At 45.3% G+C, this 13,007-nt stretch overlaps 1 protein-coding gene across 1 annotated transcript in view; it reads left to right on the plus strand.

Moving 5' to 3' along the window:
• Positions 1–13,007, plus strand: part of ptprz1b (protein tyrosine phosphatase receptor type Z1b) — a gene marked incomplete at both ends in the record, with an annotated part of 165,234 nt that overhangs the window by 67,062 nt on the left and 85,165 nt on the right. Inside the window, 2 exons of the mRNA XM_083660693.1 lie at positions 7,444–7,570; positions 7,696–7,730. Of these exons, the coding sequence (XP_083516819.1) occupies positions 7,444–7,570; positions 7,696–7,730 (162 nt within the window). The remainder of the gene's footprint in view (positions 1–7,443; positions 7,571–7,695; positions 7,731–13,007) is intronic.

Consider the following 13,007-nt stretch of genomic DNA (forward strand, 5'->3'; position numbering starts at 1 on the left):
AGTTACACCATGTACGTGTGGTGAGTACACGAGTTACACCATGTACGCGTGGTGAGTACACGAGTTACAAGCATGTACGCGTGGTGAGTACACGAGCTACACCATGTACGCGTGGTGAGTACACGAGTTACACCATGTACGTGTGGTGAGTACACGAGTTACACCATGTACGCGTGGTGAGTACACGAGTTACACCATGTACGCGTGGTGAGTACACGAGTTACAAGCATGTACGCGTGGTGAGTACACGAGTTACAACATGTACGCGTGGTGAGTACACGAGTTACAAGCATGTACGCGTGGTGAGTACACGAGTTACAACATGTACGCGTGGTGAGTACACGAGTTACAAGCATGTACGCGTGGTGAGTACACGAGTTACAAGCATGTACGCGTGGTGAGTACACGAGTTACAACATGTACGCGTGGTGAGTACACGAGTTACAACATGTACGCGTGGTGAGTACACGAGTTACACCATGTACGCGTGGTGAGTACACGAGTTACACCATGTACGCGTGGCGGGTACACGGGTTACAACATGTACATATGAGTGTTCTGCCACTGTTGGGATGGAAATAAACATTTCAATCCTGCAGGACAGACAGACAGACAGACAGACAGACAGGATAAACAGGACAGGATGATAAACAGGACAGGATGATGAACAGGACAGGATGATAAACAGGACAGGATGATGAACAGGACAGGATGATAAACAGGACAGGATGATGAACAGGACAGGATGATGAACAGGACAGGATGATAAACAGGACAGGATGATAAACAGGACAGGATGATAAACAGGACAGGATGATAAACAGGACAGGATGATGAACAGGACAGGATGATGAACAGGACAGGATGATAAACAGGACAGGATGATAAACAGGACAGGATGATAAACAGGACAGGATGATAAACAGGACAGGATGATGAACAGGACAGGATGATAAACAGGACAGGATGATGAACAGGACAGGATGATAAACAGGACAGGATGATAAACAGGACAGGATGATGAACAGGACAGGATGATAAACAGGACAGGATGATAAACAGGACAGGATGATAAACAGGACAGGATGACAAACAGGACAGGATGATAAACAGGACAGGATGATGAACAGGACAGGATGATAAACAGGACAGGATGATAAACAGGACAGGATGATAAACAGGACAGGATGATGAACAGGACAGGATGATAAACAGGACAGGATGATGAACAGGACAGGATGATAAACAGGACAGGATGATGAACAGGACAGGATGATAAACAGGACAGGATGATAAACAGGACAGGATGATGAACAGGACAGGATGATGAACAGGACAGGATGATAAACAGGACAGGATGATAAACAGGACAGGATGATGAACAGGACAGGATGATAAACAGGACAGGATGATAAACAGGACAGGATGATGAACAGGACAGGATGATGAACAGGACAGGATGATGAACAGGACAGGATGATGAACAGGACAGGATGATAAACAGGACAGGATGATGAACAGGACAGGATGATGAACAGGACAGGATGATAAACAGGACAGGATGATGAACAGGACAGGATGATAAACAGGACAGGATGATGAACAGGACAGGATGATGAACAGGACAGGATTATAAACAGGACAGGATGATAAACAGGACAGGATGATAAACAGTACAGGATGATAAACAGGACAGGATGATAAACAGGACAGGATGATAAACAGGACAGGATGATAAACAGGACAGGATGATGAACAGGACAGGATGATAAACAGGACAGGATGATAAACAGGACAGGATATCATCATCAACATTTGTTTTTCCATCATTTGTTTTTCCATTGTGCATCCATCCATCCATGCATCCATCCCTGTAACAGCTGACAGCTCTATAATCAATACATCTGTTTGAACTGACCCATCCTCACTTGGAAACCCCCGTTAGCTGCTACAGTAGGTTGACCAAAGCCATTGATTGGTTGATCGTGGAGATCAATCCTGGCCTTTTACGGATCACTGAGTTTGTGTGTGTGTGTGTGTGTGTGTGTGTGTGTGTGTGTGTGTGTGTGTGTGTGTGTGTGTGTGTGTGTGTGTGTGTGCCATCAATAGTTGGACCAGCTTACGTGACCCGTGCTGGACTGCCATGTGATGGGTGGTGATGAGAGATCAGTGTGTTATTACTGCAGTGTTAGTACTAGTTCTGATACACATTGGAGCATGCAATCACTGTGTGTGTGTGTGTGTGTGTGTGTGTGTGTGTGTGTGTGTGTGTGTGTGTGTGTGTGTGTGTGTGTGTGTGTGTGTGTGTGTGTCTGTGTCTGTGTGTGTGTGTGTGTGTGTGTGTGTGTGTCTGTGTATGTGTGCCACCTGCTGGATGCTGTGGGTAATATTACCACTAATTGCTGATTGCTGATACCCGTTGGAGCATGCAGTCACTGTGTCTGGGGGTACTGTCACCTGCAGTGCTGTGGGTATGCTATCACTAAATCAGTGTGTGTGTGTGTGTGTGTGTGTGTGTGTGTGTGTGTGTGTGTGTGTGTGTGTGTGTGTGTGTGTGTGTGTGTGTGTGTGTGTGTGTGTGTGTGTGTGTGTATGTGCGTTTGTCCGTGCGCGTGGGTGTGGGTGTGTGTGTGTGTGGTGACACCTGCTGGCTGCTGTCAGTAGGGCTGTGTGTGTGTGTGTGTGTGTGTGTGTGTGTGTGTGTGTGTGTGTGTGTGTGTGTGTGTGTCACCTGCTGGCTGCTGTGGGTAATGCTATGACTAATTGGCTATTTTTATCTCTGCCCGACGAGAATCGTCGGGAGGAGATCATGTTTTTCGCCGTGGGTGTTAGGGATGTCGAAAATCATAATTTTCTTTGACCGACAACCGACCCTCATTAGCCGACAATTGTCGGTTAACCGAGAAGATTAAAATGCGCATTTTGACTGTCTGTGCCCCATTAAACCATTACCACAACAAATGCTTGATTTTTTTTCATTAGAAAGCGTTTATTTTTACATCTACAAGCAGAAGAAAACACATTAACAAAACGAAAAGACAAGTTGAATCCTCCAGCCATCTAAACAAAAGCATTCCTCCGATAGGCTATACTGCTTAGAGCTGCACGCATTGCATATTAAGGGCACATCAATTGACACGCAGCCGCCCCGTGAAGTACTGTTTGAGGGGACGACAGCCCAGGCTGCAGGGCGCACTGACAAAGCGTGCATCACTACAGTATTTTCTACTTTTAGCAATATATAATACCTGCTTTTGGTCTCACTCCTTCTCCCTCTGTCTTCACGCACGCAACGAGGGCTATGCTCTCTGTGTTGCAGGGCTCCACAACAGTCATTATGAAGGCGAGTCCGCATGCAGCTGTCAGTAGCTGCTTTCACACCGGCTTTGAAAGTGTCAATGAATGCAGTCTACAAACAATCCGTCTCTCGTTGTGAAACAATTTCTCCGAACTGCTCTGTGTTGGACAGTAAAGACTAACGTTAATTGTTACTTTTCAATCGTCAATTAGACGCATGTCTGCATTTTTGTAACATGGTAAAAAACTACTGTTTGATCATTGAGTGCGAGCGTATGCATGCGTGTGCATGATGAACATGCAGAGAGGCAGGGAGAGAGAGTGAAACCGAATGAACCAGTGAAGAAAAAGTAATGTGCACGTTCCATCAGGTTTGACTCCAGACACGGACGTGCGCAGTGCACGCTGAACGCTGTGAGGTGAGCAAGGTGTCGGGTTTCAGGCCATGCGCTCCTGTCCTGACCAAAGTGAAAACCCGTTTCATGACAGCGGCTGGAACACAGAAGCAGCAGAGTGACTGGCTGGCTGTAGTCTGCACAGGGCAGGCAGGGCGTCAGGGGAGAAATGCATCGCACTTCTCCTGTCTGCTCAAAGCAGAGGGGGGCGGGGCTGTGCCGCATGTGTGGAGCGGACAGTGAGAGAGATAGAGAGAAGTCAGTGGTGACAATGCACACTGCTTTTCTCTCAAACATTTGGAAAAGCCTTTCTCTAAATGAATGTTGTTCTGGCAGGAGCTTTTAATTCCTATATCCTGCTGCTACAGTAACTACTTGTTAACATTGCTTACAGCGAAGGAGGAAAAAAACACCATATTGGCAACACGTTGTATGCCAATTTAATATGCAAATTAACCGTTTGACCGACATGCTTAACCGACCAATGACGTTGTCGGCGGTTAACCTGTTAACGGTTAACCGTCGACATCCCTAGTGGGTGTGCGTGTGTGAGTCTGTGTGTTCTCCTCTCCTAACGCGATATCTGAGGAATGCCTTGACAGAATTTCATCAAATTTGCCTCAAACATCGACTTGGACTCAAGAATGAACTGATTAGATTTTGGTGGTCAAAGGTCAAAGTTCAAGGTCACTGTAACCTCACGAACGCCATTCCCAAGTTCGTTAACGTGATATCTCAAGCAGGGCTTGATGGAATTTCTTCCAATTTGGCTCAAACGTCGGCTTGGATGCAAGGATGAACTGATTAGATTTTGGTGATCAAAGGTCAAAGTTCAAGGTCACTGTGACCTCTCAAATGCCATTTTATACCTCTTTAAAGCCCCAATCAGTAAGATTTTTGACATTTTTTACTGTAATATAAGAGCTTTTTAGTCAGAGGACATGGTAGATTGACTTGTAATAGGGAGACTCTCGACTTTATTTATCCCACACCGCCCTCCATTGGCCAGCCCTGGGACTAAGCAAGTTGTCTGCCACGTCCCGTGGCAAGAAAAAAGAAAAAAGAAAAGGATGCGCGCACGAAAACAAGGAAGTACCTCGATTCGGATTTGCTACGAAAATTATGTTTCACGGAACTATGGATTATTATTTCATCACGTGGTGAGTACCCGATGTCACAACATGTACATAGAGCTTTCTGGCGCTGTGTTTTGTTGACTTTGAACGGCGATATCGTTATTGATACTATTGCACCCAGAGGGCGCAGTTTCTCCAATAGCAAAACTTGGAAAACTTACTGAATGGGGCTTTAATGCCATATCTCAGGAATGTCTTGATGGAATTTCTTTGAATTTGCTTCAAATGTCCACTTGGACTCAAGGATGAACTGATTAGCTTTTGGTGGTCAAAGTTCAAGGTCACTGTGACAACCGCTCGTTTCATGCTCGTTAACGCAATATCTCCAGTACGCCTTGACAGAATTTCTTCCAAATGGGCTCAAACGTCGACTTGGACTCAAGCATGAACTAATTCCATTTTGGAGGTCAAAGGTCAAGGTCACTGTGACCTCACAAACGCCATTTTCAACCTTGTTAACGTCATATGTCAGGAACGCCTTTACAGAATTTCTTCCAATTTGCCTCAAACGTCCACTTGGACTCAAGGATGAAGTGATTTTATTTTGGTGGTCAAAGTTCAAGGTTACTGTGACATCACAAGCGCTCGTTTCATGCTCGTTAACGTGAGATCTCAGGAACACTTTGACAGAATTTCATCTAATAAACCTCAGATGTCCACTTGGACTCAAGGATGAACTGATTACATTTTGGTGGTCAAAGGTCAAGGTCTATGTGACCTCACTAATGACATTTTCAAGCTCTGTAACGCCATATCTCAGTAACACCTTGACCAAATTTCCTCACATTTGGCTCAAACGTCAAAGTCTGGACGGACATGCATGTCGAGTGCTCACTTGTTGGCGGAGGCATATATCCGCGGTGCGGTCGTTCTACTTTTAATTTATAAACAAAATCCATTCAGCTTTTTTCCCTAATGATTTCACAAGTCAACGGCGAGTGGCTTCATTTTCCCCCCTGCCCAGGGCCGTTTCTGGCCCTTTTGGGGCCCTATGCAACATCTTACAGTGGGGCCCCCAAACCACTGTCATCATAATATCCCTGAATGAAGAGGAATGACGAGGCATAGTTAATCATCAATAAACCTTCTAATTAATCAATTACGCACAATATTAACAATAACTATGAATGAACAATTTATTTTCATCTCAGGACAATTGACCATCCCAGTCAATCAGACACATCAATAATAACATTCAATAATTAACAAAACATTCTGGTGTGTTAGCCAACCAGCAAGACAACATGAATGACGAGGCATAGTTCAGCATCAATAAATCTTTGAATTAATTAATTACGCACAATATGAACAATAACTAGGAATGAATGAATGAATGAATATTTCATTTTTGTGTCAGGACAATTGACCATCCCACATGCGATTATTCAGACACATCAACATTCAATAATTAACAAAACATTCCGGTGTGTCACCCAACCACCAACACATAATACAGCCTACATATAAACAGCAGAGCATACATGTATATAGACATGTATCTATGGGTCAGCGTGGGGGAAAACGCGAGCCTAGCGGAGAGCCGCACTCCACCGAGTGCACTTTTCTAGTTGGCCATTTAATCGGTCATAAGACCAAATTAAATAATCTGGCCCTGTCACTTGGGACACTTTGCTGGTACCCGTGCAGGCCGACGGTATCTGAGGAAAATGCAACAGAGCACACGCTTAGCCTGGGGTTAGCTTAACCCAGCTGGCCCACGGTTAGCTTTAGAGCAGGGGTTCCCAAACTATGTACCAAACCAACGTTCCCAGGGACCACTTCCACTGCGTATACCAGTGATACTCAATTTGCGGCCCCCACAGACCTACACACTCAGATACCCACAGACCTACACACTAGGGCTGTGAATGTTCACTGGCCTCACGATTCGATTCGATTACGATTCAGAGGGCTACGATTCGATAACGATTATCGATGCATCTCGATGCATCTTAAATCGATGCATCACTTTTTTCCCCCAATACATGTTTTATTTTTTCTCACTTTATTTTTTCTCACTGTGTGGCTACTTTTAAAGTAAAAGTGCATTTAGAATTGCATTGTATTATGCAACATTCACATTTGTGAATCGATGCAGAATCGTGCAGGTCCGCATCGTGATGCATCTTATAATCGATTATTTTTGACACCCCTACTACACACTCAGATACCCACAGACCTAAACACTCAGATACCCACAGACCGACATAGCCCCCCACCCCCCATAGCCCATCATATGTGGACACTATGTTTGTACTTTCCCCCCACTTTTCCAGTCCAGCAAAAACCAGTAAACATACCAGCTTTTCACACCCATGGGCCATTCATATGAATGGCCCCGTGGCAGGGGGCACTTAACACCTCTGACCCCCTGGAAGGATGGGTGAAGTTTTTTTTTTTTCTTAGTCCAGAAAACATTTCTGGATAACTAAAGATTTTTCACAAAAATATGTCACCCTGCCCTGTTTTGTGTGTGTAGAATCGCGTACTGTGTGAAACATGAACGACAGAGCACAGTTTCAACATTTCAAACCTGGTGTCATTTCTGTCTTTCTTTGTTGTTTTCACCGAGCAGCAATGTGACATTTGAAAAGAAAAGGTCTGTGTCTCTGCAGGGAGCCATCATCTCCAGCCTGCTGGCCAACAGCAGCTACGTGGTCCAGGTGGTGGCCGTCTGCACCAACGGCCTCACAGGCCGATGGAGTGACCAGATTATAGTGGACATGCCGTTAGAAGACCCCGGTACACACACGCACGCACACACACACGCACACACGCACGCACGCACACACACACTAAGAGCATATACTTGAATTTTTCTATTCACTACAATGTTAATTTCTCTCCGTTATTTCTTTCGTCTCCAGAAAGTGACTCAGATCCTGACTCACCAGAGATGGAGGTAAGACTATGGCTTTTACATTCATTTTGCTGTGTTATTTGCGTACACTTGAACACTAGTCTCGCTGGCCAGCAGCCTCCCCTCTCTTCCGTGAGAGGAGTCTTGGCAGCGCAGGTCTCCATTGTGGAATTGCGATGGGTGGCGCTTAGCGGCAGTGCCCTTGGAAAATAGTTGCCAACAATCCAATTAGCCATTTTCAGCATGTAGCAACGAGCTAGCGTGTAGGTTTCTGCCGTTAGCTTGCTAGCTAGTTAGCGTTGTTGTTTTCACTGAGGCGGCAGGGCACTGTTTACAGCGACACACAGGGAGGAGGGAGCGGAAGCCGCTCTGATTGACGTGGTCGGAGCCAATGACAGAGTTTGTAATAAGCCGGGAGGGAGCGGACATCCGGCAGCGACTGAAACAGTCGCTCCAATGGGAGAGCAGCTGTAGAGCAGGGGAGGGTTTATCCCAGTAGCCTGTGTCCGTGCAGCCAGACTCCTCTCCCGGAAAGGAGGGGAGTCTGGCCAGCGAGACTACTTGAACCCTGAACCCTGAAGTCCTTGCTCTCTATGCAGAGTTTTTTCCCCCCAATATGTTTATTGTCATTTTTTCTTATACACAACATACAGTGACAATACAACTTTAAAGACCAGACGCCTTACAACACACACACGCACGCACGCACGCACGCACGCACACACACACACACACACACACACACACACACACACACACACATACACACACACACACACACACACACACACACACACAATCAACCTGCACCAATTCAAACTAAATACTGATAAAACAACAAATCAAACACTTCCTCCACATTGCTCGCACACTTTGTTCACAAACTTTCAGGCAAGACCTCCGCCTCCATCTCTCGTGAAACACATGTATGGCTCCCAGAGCTGAGCTAAATCTTTCCCTTTGCCCTTAGCAATGTACGTTAGTCTTTCCAGGCCAATACATTCCGAAAGTTCCCGTTTCCACATTTTTAGTGATGGCGCATCCATATTCTTCCAGCAAAGTGCAATAGCTCTTCTGGCTTGAAGAAGTCTGAAGTCCAGTAGTTTCGCTTGTTTTGTTGTTTGCACAAAGTCCCCCGGATAGATACCAAGCGCACAGAGTTTGACATTAAGAGGAACTTCAGTATCAAAGATATTTGACAAACAATTTATGACACTCTTCCAGAAGTTTTGAATCTTTGAACATCCCCATAGACAATGAAGTAAACTACCTTTCTCTTCCAAACACTTAGAACAAACATCAGGAATGTTAGCAGACATGTGGTGAAGTTTGACCGGAGTTATGTACACCCTCATTAACCATTTATATTGAAGTCATTTAAACCTTGTGTTTATTGTTTGCTTTATGCGCTTTTAAACAAGCATCACACCAATCTTCCTCGTCAATGTCTTCTTGTATGTCTGTTTTCCAAGCATTTAATTTATCTAGTGATGATTCAGTGCTATATTCAACCAACATGTTGTAATACCTAGAAACATGGCCTTTCTCTTCTAAATTTGCGAGTGTTTCTATGCAGAGTTATTGCTCTCCCACTCCCCCCCCATCCTCCCACTGCTTGCACCCCTCTCCCCTCAAGACTCGCCTGATCACCGTTTCTGTGTCTGTGCTTGGTCAAGGTTTATTAATGTTTAGTAACGTATCACGTGTCCAAAATTGCACCAACTCGATTGGACGAACGGTTAGGTACAGTATGTTAGGTTAGGTACAGTATGTTAGGTTAGGTACAGTATGTTAGGTTAGGTACAGTAGGCGAAGGACAGACACACAGAGATGCCTCACTTCATAGTCAAATGGAAGATGATCCCGGAAGCGTTCAGGCTGGAGGGTTTCACATTTCCAGCTAGAGCCAGCAGACGAGGTGGCCGAGTGGTTAAGGCGATGGACTGCTAATCCATTGTGCTCTGCACGCGTGGGTTCGAATCCCATCCTCGTCGGAAGAATGTCGTTTTACTCTGTCCTGCTTTGTGGGAAGGTTTGGTCTCATAAACATCCGATGTGTTCTGAGCCCTCAGCTGAACCAGGGGTGCATGTGAATTTATTGGGGGTGCCCTGGTAGTGACAGTGCATGCTGGCAACAGCAATGGAACAATAGTGTAGGTCACCAGTCCCCAACCTTTTGCAACTCAGGGAAAATCTCAAAACTTTTCGCAGCCCACCTACTGTACAACCCCATCAAAAATACGGAAGCCAAATAATGCGTTCTCAGAGCACTTCTTTTTATTTTCCAGTCACTCACTAACACAGCAACAGAAACATGTTGCATCATTTTCAGTGTTAGGGTTTTCACATTTTTTGTTAAATGTGTGTTGTTGTTTTTGTTGTTGTTTTTTGTTTTTTGTAATGATTTGGTGGCCCACTTGCAATACCTCCGCAGACCACCAGAGGTCCACATGTTGGGAATCACTGGTGTAGGTGTTATGAGTCGCAAGCGTGGTCCCGGATTGAACAGATGAGGTAGTTTCGAAATTGTCTCACTTCAATGAAATGCTACTACATGTACGTATATTAGCCTTTTTCACCTCAGCCATTTTGTGTCTAAAAGGCAGGCAGTAACACAGGTGCAAGCAAAACATTAACGAGGCACTGGAACACCTAAATGGATTGGAAGTTGGAAACCCTCATTAATGTTTGTCTGCACCTCAGGCACGTGCACACATAGACATGAAAGGGGGCTTGAGCCCCTGCCTTTTTTTCAGTCTGTAAAAAGTGCCCTTTTTTTTTTTTTTTTTTTTTTTTTATTATAATACATTTTTCATTTTCATTCCAACAACACATGAACAAAACAAACAGCTCAGACACATGAAAAAATAAAATAAAAAGTGCCCTTTCCTGACCATGAATGCATTTCTAATGATGCTTTGTATGGAAATTGCCCTTTCCATGCCATCACTGAAGGCAGCATTCAAAGAGAAATGCCTTTTCCGAGCTCTCTTGGCCTTGAATGCACCATTTGTAATAGGCCTCTGCATGGAGCAGTGTTTTTCTAAACCGCCCCTGAAGGCACCAACCCAAAAACGCACGTGGTCCTTCCCCACCCACTCCAGCAGTGCGCACTCCACTCAGCCAGAGCAACCATGCAGACGGACAGCAGCAGCACAGGCGCACACAGTCTGACAGATATATCAGTCAGTCAACGTGAATCAGGTATGTATGTTTGTCAAAGTCTCATCCTAAAATGAGATATTCCTCTAAATCTGGTTAAAATCGGAATATTTAAAATGAGTTATACCCCTAAATTGGCCTTCAAATTGCCTCAAATTTCCGCTGCCGCCCTCCGGACGGCGGCTGTAGTGCCCTTTTATGAATTTGAGCCCCTGCCCCTCTAATGTTCTGTGCACGTCCCTGCTGCACCTGTGATCCTTCCTGCCTTTTAGACTCAAAATGGCTGCTGGTGAAGAAGGCCCATGGGGACTAACATCACACGTGATTTTTGGGCTCATTGAATCCACAAGAGTCTCAGCTTTGAAGTAATACCCAATTTATGCAATTCCAATACAATGCAGAGATATTCAAATAGAATAGGCAAAAAATAACACATTTTTTGCCAAAAACTGCATGGGATTAGCATAATGTGGTCATATCTGTAAAGGGGAGACTTGTGGGTACCCATAGAACACATTTTCATTCAGATATCTCGAGGTGAGAAGAATGACCATGCCGGTTTTTCCCTCGCCCAAATTTTGGTTTAAATTTGGTGGCTACCAATGGATGCCTTAGCTCTTCTAGTTTCACATGATACCAGTCTAGCTTTAAAAATGAGCATGCTACAGCCTCTGAAAGACAGTCATATTGGCCGCTTGTTCAAATTTTAACTAAAGCCCCCTTCACATGATAAGCGTTGTGCACTTTTCTCAACGCGAGGTAGAAATCTGCAGGACAAGAGGCGAGCAGCAGCAGCGCACCCTACAGCACCGGCTGTCTTCTTTTCCTCCTCTGATTGGTTGCACTCATGAAAGGTCAGCGACAAGTAGGTCAGCGTTGAGATATTTTGAACTCTGGGCGCAAAAGTGTCCAAATCGAGCTGTGCGTCGCCACGTGTAGCGCTGCCACCTAGTTGAGCAGCAACGCTCTCCTCCATAGGAAAACAACGAGGCAGCCAGGCGCAGAGCTGTTTTACCGCAGATCATGTGTAGGATCATGTGTAGGATCATGTGTAGGGGCTTTAGGGTGCAATGCATGCTCTTGCACCCCTGTAGAACCAGGCCTGTGAAGCAGAGGAGATGAAAATGACCCGTGGAAGGAGTCTTACAGGGAGGCAGACCAGCCTCTGTACAGGGGAATTAGCTCAAATGGTAGAGCGCTCGCTGAGAGGTAGCGGGATCGATGCCTGCATTCTCCATAGCCTTTAGCTTCCTCTGGGTTACTTTTGTTCTTGACCACAGGAGGTAATGAGTGAATTCAAAATCAGAGCCTTGTAGCCCAGCTGAATGGACCACCTGCTGTGTGAGTGACAGGTGTGAAGTGGCCAATCAGCAGAGTCAGGGAGTGTTTCTCTGTGGCTCATCATGCCAGGGATCCTACAGAAGTCTGGAAACTAAAGCAGAAAACATACTTCTGCGTCCGCCTCGACTTGGAGTAGGGTTGCAAATGGCAAGTGGCCATTGGCACTGGCTTGGCCAAATGGCAAGCCAGGGTTATAGTAAATACATTTGGTTAAGTTATTCAAGTAAAACAACTTGGTTCAGGTTAGGAAAGTAAAACAACTTGGTAAAGGTTAGGCAAGTAACTCAATGTGCAAAACAGAACACACTCATTGGCTGAGTCACGACGTGATGTCTCAGTCTATACAGCAACGCTGACAGCGCTTCTCATTGGTCGTGACTCACAAGAATGAGAAGCGCATTCTATGGTAGTTGAAGGTAACATGACACCACAGCACAGACAGGCCGAGCTCACAAATAGCGCTTCACTCTTTTCACTGCAATGTTTCTCCAATACGGGACAAAGCGCGTCCCGTATCGGTTCAATACGGAACACGTCTTTTTGTTTAGAAATACGGGACGATTCCGTATTTTAAGGGACGGTTGGCAACCCTAACTTGGAGCCTTGCTGGCGGCAGCTAGTCCTACTGTATATATACTGTACTCGAACGTCAGCGAGATGAGGGGCCCCAGCAAAATTAGTATATTGTGTGATTTCACTAGGATTTCAATGACTAGAAGTTAGCCCACGGAGAGAATGTAGTGCATGTACTTGGTAATAGCTTTCACGCTCTCCTGTTATCTCCCCATCTACATTATATTACACTCGCGCTGTTCG

Source organism: Poromitra crassiceps (assembly GCF_964638095.1).
Source record: "Poromitra crassiceps genome assembly, chromosome: 2".
Classification (NCBI taxonomy): domain Eukaryota; kingdom Metazoa; phylum Chordata; class Actinopteri; order Beryciformes; family Melamphaidae; genus Poromitra; species Poromitra crassiceps.